General features: G+C 44.5%; 2 protein-coding genes and 1 long non-coding RNA gene across 3 annotated transcripts; 1 reads left to right on the forward strand and 2 right to left on the reverse strand.

Moving 5' to 3' along the window:
* Window positions 1–3292: 3292 nt before the first annotated feature.
* LOC119305372 lies at window positions 3293–5090 on the reverse strand. Its single transcript, XR_005148644.1, has 3 exons — window positions 4864–5090; window positions 4138–4221; window positions 3293–3517 (listed from the first exon to the last, which is right to left on the reverse strand). It is a non-coding gene; the product is annotated as an uncharacterized LOC119305372 (long non-coding RNA).
* Window positions 5091–6653: 1563 nt separating this feature from the next.
* Window positions 6654–9863, reverse strand: LOC119309355. The gene is made up of 4 exons (XM_037585376.1): window positions 9841–9863; window positions 7293–7567; window positions 7101–7193; window positions 6654–6727 (listed from the first exon to the last, which is right to left on the reverse strand). Exons 1-4 carry the CDS (start codon window positions 9861–9863, stop codon window positions 6654–6656), a joined length of 465 nt encoding a protein of 154 aa, XP_037441273.1.
* Window positions 9864–19699: 9836 nt separating this feature from the next.
* Window positions 19700–21419, forward strand: LOC119308245 (cytochrome P450 94C1-like). The gene has a single exon (XM_037584365.1). The coding sequence runs from the start codon at window positions 19785–19787 to the stop codon at window positions 21309–21311; it is 1527 nt and encodes a 508-aa protein (XP_037440262.1). The 5' UTR covers window positions 19700–19784; the 3' UTR covers window positions 21312–21419.
* The last annotated feature ends 1182 nt before the right edge of the window (window positions 21420–22601 follow it).

Raw genomic sequence — 22601 nt, forward strand, 5'->3', positions numbered from 1 at the left:
GTGTCCAAGACATGGGCCTAGCTGCCGGCTGCACATGTGTACTAATAGATGGAATATCATATAACTCTATCTACTTGAGCTTATGAGGATCATCAGAAATATCAAGTTTCAAGCCTATCGATGAGTAAAAGTAGCTAACAAAAAGCCTCTTAGAGGATTCCGTCGGAGGTGGGGGATTTTGATGCACAACCTCATTACGAACATACTAGCAACACCACAAAGTCATGAGAACCATGCTTGGATCAATATTAGGTAGCGGATTCCACACATGAAATAACCATTCCTTCCCACTGTTCTCTACCTCTTCCAACACTGGTAGTTTCCAAAATTCGGACATAGTTATTCATAATTCATGGGCTAAAGGAGAACAGAAAAATGGATGATAATTATCTTGTTCAACATCACATATAGGGCAAAAACTCGCTGGCTTCAAGTTTCTTTTGTGTTTGTTCTTCCATGTGGGCAGTGAATCGGTCAAAACCCTCTAAGAAAAATTAGGTACTGTCGTAGTACCTCTAAAGACCATACAATCGACCAATAGCTCTGCTAGCCACGTGGGACTGAACTCGAAGATGCCATGTTGGCTCTATGCATTTCATCAAAAGCCAAATCATATGCAATTTTTTACTAAAAACATTCTGCATTTGCATGGACCCCAAGCTAAACTGTCAGATTCCGTCTCGACGAGGCACTGATTTTCAAAATTTCGGCAACATCAGACAGGAGAAAAATACAACCTTAGGAGCTAAAGATTCCATGAAGCATTATCGTTGGGCAGTTCAGACGCAAAGCGGATGTGACACCTTCCTTGGGGAGAGACTGGCTTGTAGGAGAATGGACGTGGTATCCAATTGTCACAACAAACACATATATTATGACCATTACCAACCTTCCATCCATTAAGGGCATCTCCAAGGCGGAACCATAAACCTCCCGCAATCGTCTGAACCGTGTTGTCCGGGCCGCGGAAACCATCCAATGCCGACCTGTATTGGTCGCGAGGCGGTCTGGACGCAATTTCTTCCGCAAATTGAAGACAAAAGTGTGGGAGGTTTGCGGGAGTCCGAACACACGAAACGTAGAACTCCGACATCCCCACCCACCCAATCCCCCTTCGGTCCCATTTCCTTCCACTCCTCCCCTTCTCCCCCTTGCTTTCCATCCGCACCCTCCACCTTCGCCGACGCTGATGTTCATATTCGACCGCCACAGAGGCATTGTCGGACGCACGCAACCAGCACCGACGCGCCCGCTTGCCGTTCCTGCAGAGCTTTCAGCCCTTGAGCCGTTTGTACCCAGGTACACTCTGCCCCCTGTCGACGACCTCCATGGCGGACACCACGCCCGACAGGTGTCCGGTCAAATGTCATTGAGCTTATTTTCAAATGGTATGTCGGTTTTTAGAGTACGAATGATGGTGAGCTACTCGACGATGGAGGATGAGTTGTTGTGCGATGCGTGGCTGGCCGTATCTGCGGATTTCATAGGTAGGACCAGAGGGCCGCCCTTCTGTGAGCAAGTGCATGAAAACTTTCACGCAGGAAAGCATATTGCACCCTACGACGTGTACCTCATGCGACCACAAGCCAGGTGAGGCTGTTGTCATATTGCTGGCATGCTATCCAGGTCAGCGTCATCAAGTTCTGCAACTTGGTTAGTCAGCTCGAGGCAAGGTGGCCATTGCACGCGGGCATGGAGAAGATGGTAAGTTTTACTTCCTCTTGCTAAACTTGTTGATTGATTCATTCACTCCATGTTGGTCTACACATTATATGTAGCCCACAAGCGCCACCGTGCGATACACGTTCGGGGGGACGACCATTTACATGCACACACTGCTGGATGAAGCTGAAGGGGAAGTATGTATGGGCTGACATGATCTGTTCCCAAAGAACTTGTTGGACATCCGGGATCTAGTTGGATTTGAGACCTTATTGTACTAGACTTAATTTGCACGCTATGTGTGGATGATTTGTGCTATTTTCTATCCGAACTTTGATGAATATTGACCGGTTTGCATGAGTTTCATCCGGTTAGTTAAATTGCGGTTTGAAATGTATGCGGCTAGCGTTGGATGACTGCTCCCGCATCCATGTCCGTAAACTGGTCCCCTCCTATCCGCGGACGGACGCGGGAGGTTTTTTACGGGTTGCCATTGGCGATGCTCTAAGCATGTATAAAACGTAATTAATAGCATGCCAAGATGAAGAAGCATTCCCTGAAAAAACTGTATCCCGAAAGCTTGTCATCATGCTAAGTTATTTGATATAATATAAAAATAAAAAATAAATTTCACTGATCTCGTCCTTTTAGCCTACCATGTTAGGAAAACAAGATCCCATAGAATTTTATATCCCGAGAGTTCCCTCACCAAGCAATTCAGTGGCTATGCAACAATTCAATAAGTAAAATTAAGTCCTAGTTTTACCGTTCCCAAGAATAGCGAGAACACAATGCTTAAGGAGAAAAAAAATGTGCAGTACTCTATGGTCCCTTCATCCTTTATTCAACCTCTCATACCTACTAGATCGGCAACGTGCCTTGGCGCGAGGGTGCCGGTGCCAACGTTATGGTTATGCAAGTAATGATCAAGTTAGTAGTAATTCAGGTTTATCATACTTACTCAAACAGGATATAACAAAAAAAATTAAAAAGAAACATTCACATGTTATAGCCACTTGACAGGAAGTGCGCTTTGTCATGTTATAGCCATTAGAAGCAAGTGGTACATTCTTAATAAGAGAAGTAGCATGACATACGAAAAGAAAGACAATTTCAGTGTTATACGATCAACCAAAAAGGGTAAAATGTTAGTGCCTCTCAGTACATCGTCCAGATCTAGTGCACACCATGGCTTCGCCATGAACCATATGAATGATGCCAGTTTCTCCATCGATATGATAATATGTACACGATTCACCAAATCCTCACCACCAGTCTGGGACTTTTAATCTCTTACTCCTGTGAATCGCAAGATTGACTGCAGGGATTTTTCTTGTCAGTCTGGATGTTGGAGGAAACACAGCCGCCAATTACTTCTCCACATTACCCATATATATCCCCACCAAAAAATTGCTGCAAGGACCGACATGACAAGCTAGAAACCAGTAAGTGGCCCATGATAAAAGTGTTATCCACAGTCCACACCATAGTCAGTTTTGATGATGAGTCATAAGGAATAAGAGCATCCATCATGTCTATACATTATTCAGGCCCCATCCATGATCCAATAGAATTACACAACAAACTAAATATTTGCATCAGAAGAAACTGCATAAAATTCCAAATGATGGGCTTGGATGTTGTAATAATTAAATGTGCATCCTTATTCTGATACAGGTGACCAAAATATATACTGGAATTCTTGTAAGATACATATGACCAAAATTAAAAGATATCATAGCTACACATAATTAAGTCCTCATCCATAATCTCTCCAATCCATGCATCCTCCAAGTAATGAGAAGTAACCAAGTAGCTTGTGACACAGGTTGAGTTTGAAAAGAATCTCTCCAATCTTGCAACATATATAATATAAGTTCATATCATTATGAAATCAGAGAGAGAAAGTGAGAGACTAAAGTAACAAACCTAAAAGATAGAAATATATTTTCATAGCAGCAACAACCCAAGCAATTAAAATTTGCCACTATAATAAGAAATCATAAGTAAAAGGAATTGTAGAACAGAAGAGGAGATACAGATGAAATGAATGTAACAAACACATGTAAGAAACTTGATAAGAAAGGGTGTGGTAGTGGACACTGTTACCCCGGCCTACTCCTATGCAATCAGTGATGACTTATGACTCAGATCAAGTCATGTCCATCTATTTGAGGGTAAAATGCAAATAAAGGCAAAAAAATACAACCTTCATCCGGAAATACTTGTCGGAGAAATGGATGTATCTAGATGTATAATTAAAAGGAGCAAAAGAAGATGGAATGCATTATGGATAAAATTGTACTATCTTTTCAGTTCATCATAGTAAACCCCAAGAACCAAGTTTTAACTAATCCTGTAACAATAGGTATAGTTCAGGTGGAAAAGGCTTGAGCTTTAAGCATAATATGAATACCAATCTCAAAAGAAAGTACGGTAAGAAATAAGGGTCTCCGATATTCACTTGCAACTTACCTATAAACTACACATCTTTTCGACACTCGGGGCCCATAAAGCATCTTAGAGCAATCCTATATATCTCGAAAGATAATCATTCACCTGCATTGGCAAGTGAAAAGGCTTCATTAATAAAATGTAACATCCATCATAAGTCCTAGACATAACAAACAGATGGCTACTACTACTTAACTCATCAAGACCTGGAACTTTAGGAGCTGTACCATAAGGTGCTTTCGTTGCAATTGGAGTTTCATTCATAAAGTTACTACCAGGCATATTTTAGAGTGTAGATTCACTCATTTTTCTCTATATGTAGTCCATATTGGAGTCTCTAAAAAGATAGAGGGAGTATAACTGAACAAATACTAAACCAAATTGCTCTTCCAATCCTTGTACAAAACAGGAAGCAAACTGAGGAGTGTTACCCACCAAAAAAAGTCTTCAGTACCCTTAAAAAGAATCTGTAGTAGTTGCACTATGGTATTTATAGTTTTGAAATACACAGCGATAAATTCTGAGAAATATGGCGATATGGAGAAATGATAAATTACAAGGAGTAAAACTGCACCAGACCAATCCTGTTAAGGAGGCAGACAGAGGAGTTGAGAAGAATGCATGGTCGCGCAGAGCAGCAAAAAACAACCAAATATGCTGCCGTGTTCTTATTTTCCTATTGGAAAGAACGATTTTGCAGTATGTGCAAATACAAATGCGTATACACATTTGGATTGCGAAGCTTACATTTGAGCGCGAGCAACGTCGCATCCCAGCAAATGGTTAAGCTTGCCATCACAGGATCAACTCCTTAGGAATCAGGATTATTTCAGTGATGAAGATAAACCAGTTCTTTCGGGAAAGGCCAAATTGGCATTACAGACCACGATTCCGCTAACAAAAGAAACACCAAATTGGCATTACAAACCACAACTCCTCTCACTAAAATTATGAAGGGGAGTACAAAGAGTATATATATATATATATATATATATATACAACAGATTTGGGTTGAGTACATCAGCAGAAACCAGAAGGAACAAAACGAAAATCAGAGCATCCAAAACAGAGTGCCAGATACCAAACAGAAACAGAGTGCCTCCCCAGCAGAGGACGGCATCATGAATAATAATCCAGTGAGAGATTGTAAAAGAAAAGAAAAATGAGAACAGAGGATTGGACAGTGCCGGCTTCACGGATGACAGTGTAAACAATAGACACAGCTCACTGAGCACTAATTATGGTGTAGCACAATATACTAATAATTAGTATCTATGCAGTTAGTTAGGAGCCTAGGAAGGAACCACAAACGTCTCAAATTAGTAGATTAAGCGAAGGCAATGTGATTATTCAGAAAAGAGGGACACCTAGTACAAGAGAAAGTAGCACTTACGCCTGTTCTTTCCATATTTGGTCCTGCTTCATAACTGGCAAAATAAGTGTTGCTTCCATTATCTTAGCAATTGCAACATCATTACATATCTGCGGAAACACCAAACGTTAGAAAGTAACAGATGGGCCTATGTTGCAATTAAAACTCAAAGTCAACTTAGGAAACTCGTTACCACTACCCACTGCTTAAGAAGTTGGCATGATCTTCTTAGGCAGGTACATAAATAACTATTAAAGGACATGAGAATCTAATTTGTTTCTTAAATAAGCAACAGAAGATCATTGGAAAAACATGCTATTAAAAGGAATTATCATAAATATATTGAAGGTGTAGGCTGAAGACACAAGCAACAACCACCATCATAGGAAGAACAATTCTCATGTAATAGCGAGATTCAGAGACTCAGAACCATGCTTAAGCAGAAAAAAGCATTGCACCACTGAAACAAGTATTTATCAATCACACAAAATAAGGTGAGGAAGGATTTATCAATCACACAAAATAGAGGGGCGCCGACTGGCCGCACAGAAACGGTTCAGTTCAAGAAAAAATAATTCAGTAAACTAAAACAGAACCTAAAATGCAAACTAAAATGGACATCAAAGGCATAGGTCAGCAATCAGCACTTCAACACAATAATCATAACATGCACCTGTGGGCAAAATAAGAAAAATCGTTATTTAACTGCGTTATTATAGTTCCCTTATTCAAGATTTCAATAAAGAAATTTGCTGACAAATAAGATTAGACAGGAAACAACTACAGTTATAATCCTTGAGAAGCATAACTCAATCACCAGGTCAAATCTACAGTTGGTGATAATTGTTTTGGATTCAACTAAATCAACTACGAAGAGGAAAAAAAGTCAAAAACTTTAGTGTTGGCAACCTCTACATAATTACACGCTTTCACCTCCACATCAACTCTCACAATGTATAAAAAGATCAAAAAGCAGGTGTAAGTACAGAAAATTCAAACAGGAAAAAACTTGTTACTTGCCACTGACTTCATTAGAAAGCTCGAGATTGACTGTTTTTCTGGCCTAACTTTTTGATAAATATTGACGACAACTATAACTCTAAATCATCGAAGAAAACATTATCTCTGGCATGCATCACAAAAACTAACGCTTAACTAACATGTATCAGTCGCACTCGCCTAAGATGAAGTGCAACGTGCATACATATGCTCCATTCAAATGCTTCAAGGGCTCCAATCCTACACAGACCAAGGTGAAAAAGGTTCAAGTCAGCTTACCGCATCACCAATAAGAAACAAACAAAGATTTTGTCCCCAAGAACATGAGTGAAAAAATGATCTCAATTCAAATGACATTAGAATGTCCCGAGTAATTAAAATGTCGGCACTAAAGAGGAAGAAAGAGCAGATCACCACTCTCAAAATTCCATCGGCACTTAACATCAAACTCTGACATGAACACGTGGTTAGTTAGTTACCATTCACTAATTTGAAAGAAACCCTTCCCAAGTAGATGGTTAGCATCCCATGTCCTGGATCTGCTCCCCATAACTCCTCATACACCTACATACAAGATCAGAAATGAGCAGCGAATTGTGCAGATAGTACTAACCCTTCCACCGGATTGAAGACGACGAGGAGAGGCCCCTTGCTCCACCATCCTCTTGCATAGGCTCGATGTCTCTGCATCCTCCCTTGGCAGCACCTGAAATGAGATGGCACCCAAGCTTCAGCAAAACTGAAATGGCGTCGTGACACCGAATTTAATGGAGATCGGGTGGTCGAATTGGAGGAAACGTCTGACCTGCATCCCTCCTGCCACGAGGGCGGATTGGTTGGCGGACCAGGGCGCCATGTCGGGCACGTAGGTGAGGTCGTTGCTGAAGTCGGCGCTGGTGGCCGTGAGCGCCGTGGCGAGCGAGGCCATCTGCTTGAGGCGCCGGACGGGGTCCTTGCTGGGGGTGAAGGTCAGCTTCCTGCTCTTCTTCTCGGACACCACCAGCGCGCTGGTGGCCTTCCGCTTCCTCTTCTTCCCCTCCGGCGGCTCGGTCTGGACGACGGCTACAGCTGGGTTGGACCCTGTCACGCCCAATATGCGACCCTATCCAAAAGGAACTCGAAGGTCCCACCAAGGATAGACCCGCATATTGAAACGCTTTTGGAAGGTGGATATCATTACATCAATATTACATAATAGATGGGGATACATACAAGAGGCATACAATGCCACATGAATACAACATCACAATACATAAGAGCATCATCTGACTACGGAAGAAACACAAACAGAAACTCAAACGACATCCACCCTGCTAGCCCAGGCTGCCGACCTGGAACCTATCCCCTGATCGAAGAAGCAGAAGAAGAACTCAACGCAAGCAAGCATCGCCCTCGCATCATGATCATCGCACAACCTGTACCTGCAACTGTTGTTTTAGTAATCTATGAGCCACGAGGACTCAGCAATTCCATTACCATGGGTATCAAGACTAGCAAAGCTTAAAGGGAAAGGAAGGGGTAAAGTGGTGAGGTTGCAGCAGCGACTAAGCATATATGGTGGCTAACATACGCAAATAAGAGCGAGAAGAGAACAAGCGGAACGGTCGTCAACTAGTAATGATCAAGAAGTGATCCTGAACTCCTACTTACGTCAAACATAACCCAGAAACCGTGTTCACTTCCCGGACTCCGCCGAGAAGAGACCATCATGGCTACACACGCGGTTGATGCGTTTTAATTCGGATCTGGTGTCAAGTTATCTACAACCGGACATTAACAAATTCCCATCTGCCAATAACCGCAGGCACGGCTTTCGAAAGATTATACCCTGCAGGGGTGTCCCAACTTAGCCCATGACAAGTTCTCGCGATCAACGAAGGAATAGACCTTCTCCCAGGAAGACCCGATCAGACTCGGAATCCCGGTTTACAAGACATTTCGACAATGGTAAAACAAGACCAGCAAGACCGCCCGATGCGCCGATAATCCCGATAGGAGCTGCACATATCTCGTTCTCAGGGCAACACCGGATGAGCAACCGTACAACTAAAAACCAGACCTCAAGTTTCCTTGAGGGGGCGCTGCAAAGGGCTCTAGTTCGGACCAACACTTAGAAAAGTACTGGCCCGGGGGGGGGCTATAATAAAGATGACCCTCAAGAGAGCAACTCCCAAGGGAAAAGTAAGTGGTGGTGAGGCAAATGGTAAATCCAAGGTTGGGCCTTGCTGGAGGAGTTTTATTCAAAGCGAACTGTCAAGGGGGTCCCATAAATCACCCGACCGCGTAAGGAACGCAAAATCCGGGAACATAACACCGGTATGACGGAAACTAGGGCGGCAAGAATGGAACAAAACACCAGGCAAAAGGCCGAGCCTTCCACCCTTTACCAAATATATAGATGCATTAATAATAAAAGAGATCTTGTGATATCCCAACCAAAATCCTGTCCACCATGGAGAAATCTTCAACTTCACCTGCAACTAGCAACGCTATAAGAGGGGCTGAGCAAAAGCGGTAACATAGCCAAACAACGGTTTGCATAGGAAAGGTGTCAAAGGTTAGAGGTTCATGGCAATTTGGGATGGCTTGATGAGCAAAAGATAGGTAATGCAGCATAGCGATAGAACGAAGCAACTAGCATAGCAATGATAGTAGTGAGATCCAGGGTAGCGGTCATCTTGCCTGAAATCCCGCAAGGAATAAGAACGAGTCCATGAAGAAGATGAAGCCACGAAGACGAACCAAGCGTAGACGAACGAATCCTCACGATCGCAATGAAACATGAACTATCGAGAAGAAGCACACAACATGGTGAACACACCACTCATGAACATGACACGATGCATGACAAAGCTAAATGAAGCTACTCATTGCAAGAGAGGATGCAAACAAGAGCAACACATCAAGGCAAGTTTAAATGAGGCCGGGAGCAACATATAACAATTCCGGTAAGTCCTCATATGCATATTTCGAAAATTGGTCCAGATCTGAATAAACCTTATGTTCAAGTTGTTAAACAGCAAGTTAAGATGCACAAAGATGATCTACACGAGATTCTAGTCAAGTTACATATAAAGTTCATTTAGTTCGGAGCTACGGCCTAGAAGATATGAGCAAAACAAGTTAAACATGGCATTGATGCAAAATGCACCCAAACATCAAGCAAACACCTCAAAACATGGATGCAACATGATAGTATGAAACAATATGCAAAATCACCCAAGTTTCATATAGAGCACACTCAAAACGGAGCAACGGTTCAACACACACACACACCATACAAGTTTAAAGGACAAGCTGTCCAAAACAGCAACTAGGCATATAGCAAGCATCAAAACAATATACTACAGCACCTCATTATAATAACAAAAGGCATGGGCATTAAGTACAGGTAAAGCAAAACAAAACATGAACACTGAACTATCTCTAGAAATCACTAGAACATACTCAAACACACATGGTAAGATTGCAAGTTATAACAATTTCAGACTTTGCAGAAAATAACATCACGATGCAATGTTTAGAGCTATCAAACAACATGTTACAGGAACTTATCATGGCAAACAAAGGCATGGCATGAATCTACGAATTGCATAGATCAAAAGTCCTTTAGTGACCATAAGCCAAAAAGGATCAGAAAATATGATGGCACCCACGTAAACATGGCAAGTTATTAAACAGATTAATACATGGCAGGAACATAATTATGAAGGCATGTAGATGAGCTTGTGCAACTCACTACAGAGCAATACATGGCATGGCAAGGCACCCAACAGTAAGAAGACATGTTTGTGAAGCTAAGCATGGCAATAGCAAGGTCATAGGGTGCATGGAACACTAGGAAAACACATGAAAACAACTGAACTTAATGTTAACAGGCTGGCAGCAACATTATGAAGCAACTTTGGAGCAAGATATGAACAAGCTACAGCAAGCTATAAATGCTACCAGGGGCATGGATAGATAGAGGATGACATGTAGATCAAAACATGTTTATAGAACATCTCCAGATTATGCATAGAATGATTAATAGTAACATGTTTATATAGCATCACGAAATAACAGATTCAGCCTAGCAAAACAGCAACATCATGTACCCTACTTAACAAGCTTGAATCACTCGCCACAAGTCATTGCATGACAAGATAAGCATAGCATCATTAAGAAGACATGTTTGTGAAACAAACCAAGTCAAGAACAAGTCCATAGCATCCAAGGATCAACTACAACAAGCTTGGCCAAATTGAATAACACCTAAACAATCTGCCAGGAAACATTTTGAAGCAAAAGTAGAGCACTCAAATGACATGCTAGACTACTCCATAATTGCAACAAAGGGAATGAATGGATAGACAATAACCACATGTTCAAAACACCCTTACTGAAGTATCTCAAAATAGGCATGGATCTTTCTGCAGCATCAAGTTACATGGCATCCAAATAACAGCAGAACAGGGACTAAAATCAGCAACATCACGATGCCTAGTTTGCATGCTTGTGCTAGTCACCACATTGATCACAAAAATGCATGGTAAGCACCTCTGTAAAGAAGACATAGCATAGATCAAAACACATGTAGACATCAACCTCATAGGATGCACACATCAATCATGGCAAAAATGACAAATGAGCTCGTTCTGATAACAGACAGCAGATAACATTATGAAGCACTCCTACAATGATGATTCAGGCATCAAGATGACCTCAAATGAATATGATGCAATGGCATGAAATGATGTACTCGTTGAGACGAACAATTTGACATATTACACGCACAAAACGGAGCTACGGATGCAGCGTTACGGCATGACGAACATGTATGCAAAATGAAATGCACATGATGACATGATAAAATGCAACACGCAAGCAAATGACATGGCAATGACAGCGAAAAACTGGCAGACAACTGGCGCATCGAAACCGGGGCGTTACAACACTCCTCCACTAACAAGAGATCTCGTCCCGAGATCTTAGGACCGAGACGGAAGGGAAAATGGATGAGGAGAAACAAGAACTGAATAGAAGAAGCAAAGAATCGAGAGCACTCGAGAATAAGAGATGAACGACGAGAATGACGAGAATCAAAAGCTCACGGAATCAGATAGACTATGAAACCACTCTGGTTAGAACGAGATAAGAAACGAATAAGACTGAAAGGATTTAGGCAGCACTCTGGCTCAAAATGGAAGGAATAGAACAAGAACTTCACATGATGGAATGACACTTGATGAAGACATGACACAAAACCTCCGGAAAGAATTAAAAGAGTTGAATGAAAAGAACGGAGAAGGAAATGACAACTTGTGCCACGAATGAAATAGAAAGCAACCTTAGAAGAAAAAATGGAATGGAGTTGTTGAGAAAATTCAACAACGAAAGAATAAGCTTGTTGTGGACTTATGGATAACATCTTAGAAAATATGAGGTGATAACCAACCACGAGCGGAAAAGATTAAAGGACTGGGAAGAATGAAGAAATGCAAAACTCCACTTCAAAAGAATATGGAGAAATAATTGCACTTCGAGATGAGAATAAAAGATACTTGAACTCCGCCAGCAAGAATCTTGATGAACTCTTGAAGAATGAATTAAATCATGAAGAACCACCGTAAGAATTCGAAAATGACTGACTAAAGAGGATGAATCACCGGGAAGAATTAGAAGAACAAATATGCTCGAGGGGGATTTAGGTACAAAAGAACAAAGAGACCATGAGCTGATTAAAGAACACTTGAACGAAGCACCGGGATAAATATAGAACGATAACTGGAATAATGGCCTCCGGTGGAAAGAAACGGTAAAAGAACTTCTGACATACTCCGGATGGATAAGAAAATAATATCTGACAAATGGAATAATTCGAGAGGATAATAAGAAGCTAGAACCATGAATCTTCGGTATAACGGGCAAGATTTAGAGGAAAAACTCTTCTTCGGTCTTCAAATGATGATGAGAAACACCACCAAAATTACTGAGATACTCCGGTAGAATGAAAAAGGAGGAAGGGGTTGAACCAACAATGAAATGATTTGAAATCGATCTTGGAAAGACATCTGACTGATGAAATTCATTCTTACGTCACACTTGAAAAGAATTGAGAATAACTCCGGGGGAATTAGAAGAGTCAGGTAAGATCCTGGGAAAAGACCTGTGGGTTAGGGCCCACTGAAGAGATAACACCGTTGGAAAAGACTATGAACAGATAGATGAAGCACCGGAACAATTGAAATATTTGAATGAGGTGACAACCATGAATTAATTCAAACACAGACGAATCTCCTGAGATGTCTTGAGCACTCCAGAAGGATAAACTGGCGAGAGGCGAATGAGCAGGGAAAACACTTCGAGGAAAAGAATATGATCAACCCGAAAACTTGAATTGAATCCACCGGAGAAGAAATGGATGAAGAATGACGAACGAGACGAGAATTCACCGGTTGAAATAATTGAAGAAAGACTGAAGAGGCTCCGCACAACTGAGATAGATGGTTGAGACAGACTCAGGCTCCGGGAAGAATAGGGTGGGAGGGCGGGAAAACAAAGGCAACTTGGAAGGGGAAACGATGAATAACTTGAAGAGAAAACACCGGTTGAAATCATTGAGGAAAGAGAGCAAAGACTTCGCACGAGTAGGATGGATACTCGATTACGGACTCCGGTTCCGAGAAGAAGAAGGGTGGGTGGGTGGGAAAGAAAACAACTGAGGATTGAACTCAATGATGAAGAGGGTCGAGTCAACTTGACGAGAAATGCACCGGATGAAAAGAGCTGAGGAACAACTACCAGAAAACCAACTGCGTGATCCTAAAGAAAATTTGAAAGGGGAAGAGGAGTAATTCAAAACACCTACGTCAAGATTCCTTACCAGAGCGATGAAGGGGGCTGAGGAGTAAAAAGAATTCCTACTCTCCGATATAACTAAACTCTGAAAACAGTTTTCTTCTAGACTCAACAACGGCCAAACTACACGATCAATCAAGGGGGCTCCTAGGGTCGGTCGAGGCTCTGATACCAACTTGTCACGCCCAATATGCGACCCTATCCAAAAGGAACTCGAAGGTCCCACCAAGGATAGACCCGCATATTGAAACGCTTTTGCAAGGTGGATATCATTACATCAATATTACATAATAGATGGGGGTACATACAAGAGGCATACAATGCCACATGAATACAACATCACAATACATAAGAGAATCATCCAACTACGGATGAAACACAAACAGAAACTCAAACGACATCCACCCTGCTAGCCCAGGCTGCCGACCTGGAACCTATCCCCTGATCGAAGAAGCAGAAGAAGAACTCAACGCAAGCAAGCATCGCTCTCGCATCATGATCATCGCACAACCTGTACCTGCAACTGTTGTTGTAGTAATCTGTGAGCCACGAGGACTCAGCAATTCCATTACCATGGGTATCAAGACTAGCAAAGCTTAAAGGGAAAGGAAGGGGTAAAGTGGTGAGGTTGTAGCAGCGACTAAGCATATATGGTGGCTAACATACGCAAAATAAGAGCGAGAAGAGAACAAGCGGAACGGTCGTCAACTAGTAATGATCAAGAAGTGATCCTGAACTCCTACTTACGTCAAACATAACCCAGAAACCGTGTTCACTTCCCGGACTCCGCCGAGAAGAGACCATCACGGCTACACACGCGGTTGATGCGTTTTAATTCGGATCTGGTGTCAAGTTATCTACAACCGGACATTAACAAATTCCCATCTACCAATAACCGCAGGCACGGCTTTCGAAAGATTATACCCTGCAGGGGTGTCCCAACTTAGCCCATGACAAGCTCTCGCGATCAACGAAGGAATAGACCTTCTCCCAGGAAGACCCGATCAGACTCGGAATCCCGGTTTACAAGACATTTCGACAATGGTAAAACAAGACCAGCAAGACCGCCCAATGCGCCGACAATCCCGATAGGAGCTGCACATATCTCGTTCTCAGGGCAACACCGGATGAGCAATCCGTACAACTAAAAACCAGACCTCAAGTTTCCTTGAGGGGGTGCTGCAAAGGGCTCTAGTTTGGACCAACACTTAGACAAGCACTAGCCCGGGGGGGCTATAATAAAGATGACCCTCGAGAGAGCGACTCCCAAGGGAAAAGTAGGTGGTGGTGAGGCAAATGGCAAAACCAAGGTTGGGCCTTGCTGGAGGAGTTTTATTCAAAGCGAACTGTCAAGGGGGTCCCACAAATCACCCGACCGCGTAAGGAACGCAAAATCCGGGAACATAACACCGGTATGACGGAAACTAGGGCGGCAAGAGTGGAACAAAACACCAGGCAAAAGGCCGAGCTTTCCACCCTTTACCAAATATATAGATGCATTAATAATATAAGAGATCTTGTGATATCCCAACCAAAATCCTGTCCGCCATGGAGAAATCTTCAACTTCACCTGCAACTAGCAACGCTCTAAGAGGGGCTGAGCAAAAGCGGTAACATAGCCAAACAACGGTTTGCATAGGAAAAGTGTCAAAGGTTAGAGGTTCATGGCAATTTGGGATGGCTTGATGAGCAAAAGATAGGTAACGCAACATAGCGATAGAACGAAGCAACTAGCATAGCAATGATAGTAGTGAGATCCAGGGTAGCGGTCATCTTGCCTAAAATCCCGCAAGAAAGAAGAACGAGTCCATGAAGAAGATGAAGCCACGAAGACGAACCAAGCGTAGACGAATGAATCCTCACGATCGCAACGAAACATGAACTATCGAGAAGAAGCACACAACATGGTGAACACACCACTCATGAACATGACATGATGCACAAACAAGCATGATGCATGACAAAGCTATATGAAGCTACTCATGGCAAGAGAGGATGCAAACAAGAGCAACACATCAAGGCAAGTTTAAATGAGGCCGGGAGCAACATATAACAATTCCGGTAAGTCCTCATATGCATATTTCGAAAAATGGTCCAGATCTGAATAAACCTTATGTTCAAGTTGTTAAACAGCAAGTTAAGATGCACAAAGATGATCTACACGAGATTCTAGTCAAGTTACATATAAAGTTCATTTAGTTCGGAGCTACGGCCTAGAAGATATGAGCAAAACAAGTTAAACATGGCATTGATGCAAAATGCACCCAAACATCAAGCAAACACCTCAAAACATGGATGCAACATGATAGTATGAAACTATATGCAAAATCACGCAGGTTTCATATAGAGCACACTCAAAACGGAGCAACGGTTCAACACACACACACCATACAAGTTTAAAGGACAAGCTGTCCAAAACAGCAACTAGGCATATAGCAAGCATCAAAACAATATACTACAGCACCTCATCATAATAACAAAAGGCATGGGCATTAAGTACAGGTAAAGCAAAACAAAACATGAACACTGAACTATCTCTAGAAATCACTAGAACATACTCAAACACACATGGTAAGATTGCAAGTTATAACAATTTCAGACTTTGCAGAAAATAACATCACGATGCAATGTTTAGAGCTATCAAACAACATGTTACAGGAACTTATCATGGCAAACAAAGGCATGGCATGAATCTACGAATTGCATAGATCAAAAGTCCTTTAGTGACCATAAGCCAAAAATGATCAGAAAATATGATGGCACCCACGTAAACATGGCAAGTTATTAAACAGATTCATACATGGGAGGAACATAATTATGAAGGCATGTAGATGAGCTTGTGCAACTCACTACAGAGCAATACATGGCATGGCAAGGCACCCAACAGTAAGAAGACATGTTTGTGAAGCTAAGCATGGCAATAGCAAGGTCATAGGGTGCATGGAACACTAGGAAAACACATGGAAACAACTGAACTTAATGTTAACAGGCTGGCAGCAACATCATGAAGCAACTTTGGAGCAAGATATGAACAAGCTACAGCAAGCTATAAATGCTATCAGGGGCATGGATGGATAGAGAATGACATGTAGATCAAAACATATTTATAGAACATCTCCAGATTATGCATAGAATGATTAGTAGCAACATGTTTATATAGCATCACGAAATAACAGATTCAGCCTAGCAAAACAGCAACATCATGTACCCTACTTAACAAGCTTGAATCACTCGCCACAAGTCATTGCATGACAAGATAAGCATAGCATCATTAAGAAGACATGTTTGTGAAATAAACCAAGTCAAGAACAAGTCCATAGCATGCAAGGATCAACTACAACAAGCTTGGCCAAATTGAATAACACCTAAACAATCTGCGCGGAAACATTTTGAAGCAAAAGTAGAGCACTCAAATGACATGCTAGACTACTCCATAATTGCAACAAAGGGCATTAATGGATAGACAATAACCACATGTTCAAAACACCCTTACTGAAGTATCTCAAAATAAGCATGGATCTTTCTGTAGCATCAAATTTACATGGCATCAAAATAACAGCAGAACAGGGACTAAAACGGAGCTACGGATGCAGAGTTACGACATGACGAACATGTATGCAAAATGAAATGCACATGATGACATGATAAAATGCAACACGCAAGCAAATGACATGGCAATGACAGCGGAAAACTGGCAGACAACTGGCGCATCGAAACTGGGGCGTTACAGACCCCCCCCCCCCTCCATGGCCGACCTCGAGGACGGTGGCGGCTCGGGTCGACGACGGCGCGTTGATGCCGCCTTGGATCTAGGCGCTGCCTCCCCTCGTCCTCCTCGCGCTTCGGGAGCGGGCGGCGGTTCCCCTTCTCGCCTCTGCGCACGAGCGTGCGGTGCGGCGGCGGTCGGCTGGGCGAAGAAGACGATGGCGGCGTGGGGCTGGACCTGGACAGCGGCGCAGGGTAGGGTTTGGAGGGGGAGAGAGGCCGACGAGGTTGGGCGGCGCCAGATCGGTGGGGCGAAAGGAGGAGGCCGGGCGAAGGTGGAAAAGGAGGAGAGGGAGGCGCTGGTGGGGAGGAGGAGGCGACGCGAGCAGGAGAGGAGCCGGCCAGAGGGGTGAAAGGAGGAGGCCGGGCAGCGGCGGGGAAGAAGGACAGGAGGCGCGCGGGAGGGGAGGGGAGAGGAGGCGCGCGGGAGGGGGAGGGCCGGCTAGGGTTGCCTCCACGGGAGCCGGCCATTTTATACCCCCGACGAGTGAAATGACGAAAATGGCCCCGGCGGGGCAGGCGATTTACGTGCGGTGGCACGAGATCTTTACAACGGGGGTAACTATTCATTGCTACAGCTCTTTTTTTTTTATCCGACGGCCCAGCTCTTCTAGTGGCTTGATCCAACGCCCAAAAACGCATCAAGCAAACGAATTCGACGACCCATGATCACTGAGCTCTGAGAGCGTCCGGGAGTGACTGGATCTGTTATTACTCGATGTCCTGTCACTTCCCTCTGTCTGTTTTGATTCTCCCCTCCCACCATTATTCTTTCTCACTAATTACCTAAAACCCGGCCGAACTGATAACTGACACTTATCTGTTTACCAAATAAAACCATATCCCTTTAGTAAGTCAATAAATGCTTACCAAATATATACCATTGATTGGATTTTTTTGATTGTAGAGCATGGTTAGTAGTATAGCCAAAAGCTGGCTATATGAATTTGCAATGTCACTTATAGTCAATCTTATAGCCTGCTCATACAATTGTTAGTCATATTAGTATACTACATCATTAATATATGACCCACATGTTTCTCTCAGAAAAGGTGTTGGAGCTCGTGCTATAACCGGCTGTAAATTTGTAGCCCGCTTCTTTTCTCTCACCTCTTCTCTCTCATCCAACTAAGCAAAAATATATTATTTAAAGTCTCACAACCCGCTTATATCACCTTAGAGCAGGTACAATAGTCCTACTCAGCAGGCTGCAAGGCATCCCACATCAGCAAAAATCTGAGTTGGAGGAGAGTAAATACGAGAAAGAGAAGGAAGCGGGCGCTTCTTCAGTCGCCGGGCTACAGCGCAAGACACGAGAAATTTACGCCCGCTTACAGCCCGAGGCGAGCGCTAGCGGCGGTGCTTCCGATCCCGTGCGTCTCCCCTCCTCTCAGCTCCCACGCTTCTTCCTCCGTAGCAGTCCAAGAGGACGCGTGCACCGGCGCCTCATCTCATCTCCCCGTCGGCGGCCCATCTCGTCCCACCGCCGCCCCATCCTGTCCGCCGGTCGACCTTCCCTTCTACACACGGACAAGGCGCCCGGATCCCCATAGCCTCTGCACCTTAGCTTGCTGAACTGCAAGGCCCTTTGTGAGCAGCGCCTGCGAGCAGTGGTCTGGTGATTCTTCATCCAATTGGCAATATATATATGTATACATATTGAGATGACGACAAAGATGCAACTTGTATTGGATCACAACAGGTCATATAGACATGCAATTGTTAAGTGTTTAAGTATTTATTGCAGCTAGACTTGCAGCCAACCTAAGAGCCAGCCTATTGTATGGGTGAAGGCTTTAGGTGATGTGGCGATGGGTTATAGCCAGCAGCCGGCTGTGCTATTAACCTTGCTCTTATTGTACTTGCTCTTACCAAACAGGCCGTTTGGTTACCAAATAACCCAATAGCCATCGCACAACACACAACAATTACTCCGTCCGTTCCTAAATATAAGACTTTTTAAATATATCAATACAGACTATCTACAGAGCAAAATGAAACAGAGAGAATACAATGCTATCTAGCAACAAGAAATATAAGTTCACAATGAAGAATTGCATAACACGAAACAACACTTCATGAGAAAATTGCGTCGACCACTATATGCGTATGAAAATGAAGCCGGAGTCGACTCCTAGAAAGATATTGGACACAATTCAGGAAGTTTTAACACCCACATTCTTAGGATGTAAAGCTGTGTAGAAACCGAAGTCCCAGAAAACTATCTCGTGATCAGCATCTAGAATCCGAAAGAGGGAACAGCCCTTTCTGGTTTAGTAGCGAACGAGCACGATCAAAACGTTGCGTAGCCGAAAAATGATATGAGCACGGGGAGGAGCAGAAAAAGATTGTCTTAATCATGTGCTGAGGGACCCAACTGTCATGCAGAGCCCGTCGTGGACCCAGCTGTCATCCACCGTGCTACATCAACGAGCATTGAGCGGGCATGAGCTGGGTACACGCAAAAGTACCAGGCAGCAGCTAGCGCCAACGTTGGGTTGTTTAAAGCACCAGCGCACGTGTTCCATGTGCATCTTCCCTCGTCCACCCACATTATATATAGACAGGGGCCTCCTCGACTCTCCCCACACCAAAGCTCACATTTTTCCTCGTCGTCTCCCCGGAACCCGCTCGACATTTGCTTTCCCCTTTGCCATTCGTGCGACTCGTGAGAGCAGCTAACCGGAGAGCGATGGACGCCGTGGAGTTGTCCTGGGGCGCGCGGTGCGCCGGGCTGGCCTTCTTCGTCCTGTCCGTCCTCGTGGTGGCGCTCGCCGCGGTGCTCCTGCTCGTGCGCCGGTGGCCGTGGTGCAGCTGCCATGTCTGCCGGACGTACCTCACGGGCTCCTGGGCCAAGGACTTCACCAACCTCGGTGACTGGTACGCGCACCTGCTGCGCGAGTCGCCCACGGGCACCGTCCACATCCACGTCCTCGGCTGCACCGTCACCGCCAACCCGGCCAACGTCGAGTACATGCTCAAGACCAACTTCGAGAACTTCCCCAAGGGCAAGCGCTTCTCCGCGCTCCTCGGCGACCTCCTCGGCGGCGGCATCTTCAACGTCGACGGCGACGCGTGGCGCCACCAGCGCAAGATGGCCAGCCTCGAGCTCGGCAGCGTCACCGTGCGCTCCTACGCCTACAAGATCGTCGCCCATGAGGTGGAGACCCGCCTCCTGCCCGTCCTCGCCGACGCAGCCGACAAGGGCAAGGTGGTCGACCTCCAGGACGTGTTCCGCCGGTTCGCCTTCGACACCATCTGCAAGATCTCCTTCGGCTTGGACCCAGGCTGCCTCGACCTCGACATGCCCATGTCGGACCTGGCGAACGCGTTCGACACCGCCTCGCGCCTCTCCGCCATGCGGGGCGCCGCGGCTTCGCCGTTGGTGTGGAAGATGAAGCGGATGCTCAACATTGGGTCCGAGAGGGAGCTCAAGAAGGCCATCAAGCTCGTCGACGACCTCGCGTCGGCGATGATTCTACAGCGGCGGAAGCTGGGTTTTGAAAATAGCCATGACCTCCTCTCCCGGTTCATGGCCTCGGACGGAGACGTGCAAGCCATGGACGACAAGTACCTCTGCGACATCGTGGTCAGCTTTCTCCTCGCCGGGCGGGACACGGTGGCCTCCGCGCTGACCACGCTCTTCATCCACCTGTCCAAGAACCCTGAAGTCGCGGCCGCCATTCGCGCGGAAGCCGGCGGCGACAAGCCGTCCACGTACGAGCATCTCAAGAGCCTGCAGTACACGCACGCGGTGCTGTACGAGAACATGCGCCTGTTCCCGCCCGTGCAGTTCGACTCCAAGTTCAGCGCCGCCGCGGATGTGCTCCCGGATGGAACCTACGTGGAAGGCGACTCGCGCGTGATGTACCACCCGTACGCCATGGGCCGCTTGCCGAGCATCTGGGGCGCCGATCACGAGGCGTTCCGCCCCGACCGGTGGCTCACTGGACCCGGCGATTCGTTCGCGCCGCCCAGCCTGTACAAGTACCCAGTGTTCCAGGCCGGCCTCCGCGTGTGCCTCGGCAAGGAGCTCGCCGTCACTGAGATGAAGGCGGTCAGTGTGGCCGTGGTGAGAGCTTTCGACGTGGAGGTTGTCGGAGAGAATGGCCGTAGTGGCTGGGCGCCAAGATTTGTGGCGGGGCTCACGGCGTCCATCAGCGGCGGGCTCCCAGTGAGGATCAAGCGCGCTTCGACGTCGGGTGCAGACTTCAAATAATTAGTAGTGAAAAATTGGGATGCGCTAACAATGTACATAAGTAGGAGATATCAGTAGGATAGTTGTTTCTTTAATAAGAAAATCAAAATTTTCATCAGTTAATGTTCACCGTGATTTCCAAAATTTCTTGCTTAATGGTGCTATAATTTCAGAAAATCAACCGAAAAGGGAAGGTTACAGGTCTCAGGCGTCTAACGAGATCAAAACACCTGATAAACACATATACGTTCATAAACTCATAGACCGAAATCCTCCCTATATCTCTATGGCTGATACTCCACTCTCTGACTGAGATACGTTTCATCATTCAAGTGCTCCCTCCGTTCCGTAATTCTCGTCGTGGTTTTAGTTCAAATTAAACTAAAACCATGACTATGGGACGAAGGGAGTATTTAGTAGTAAAACAAAATATTGCCTTGGGGATGATGACATGCTCTTCATAAAATAACTTCTTCTCGAGCATTATAAAATCATTTACCTTAGCGCTAGTAATACAAATACAAGCATTTTTCTCTTACGTTCACCAAAGCAGTTACATGTAAGATTTTGTACTGAACCGATGAACACAAGTGATTGCTTTCTGATATCCCTGGCTAATAACGTAGTGACAGAATGATAATATATATTGGGCCCTGAAGATCAAGGGTTTCTAATACCTTAAGAATCCTTCCTCGATATGAAAAGTAAATATCAAATCCGTGGAGTTTTCCTACGAGCCAATGATTATCTCTTCATTCAACGAAAAACCTTCCTGGTCCCCAACTTAGTCTAGTGAAGTTGCCAATCTCACTAGCTTTGCTAGTTGCAAAGATTAATTACTGTGTTTGGCATTGTTTTTCTATGCAAAAGAACAAATATTCAGAACATTAAAGCACAATAAAAGTGTAAAATGGGGTCGCATTTATGAGGAATAAGGATCGGATCCAAAGTTTCACTATTTGCATCTCTCCAAACTACATAGGCATAGTGAACACAATAATCAAACACGCATATAGACACTCCGCCCTTATTTCCATAGACCGCTATCGAACATGTATCTATAGCTAATAACCCACTTCAACACTGAAATCCATCATGCAGCTCAAAGTATTAAGTAATAAAATAGAGTATTGCATTGACCAAGGTGACATAATGTTGATAGTATGTTCTCTTTACCTCCGGTTAATCACCGAGTCAACTAGGCAACAATCTTTTCATCATTAGTGGTAATAACTGTTGGGAATGTAGCATTCAATTTCAAAAAAATTCCTACGCTCACGCAAGATCTATCTAGGAGATGCATAGCAAGGG

This window comes from Triticum dicoccoides, chromosome 5B, assembly GCF_002162155.2.
Source record: "Triticum dicoccoides isolate Atlit2015 ecotype Zavitan chromosome 5B, WEW_v2.0, whole genome shotgun sequence".
NCBI classification, from domain to species: Eukaryota; Viridiplantae; Streptophyta; class Magnoliopsida; order Poales; family Poaceae; genus Triticum; species Triticum dicoccoides.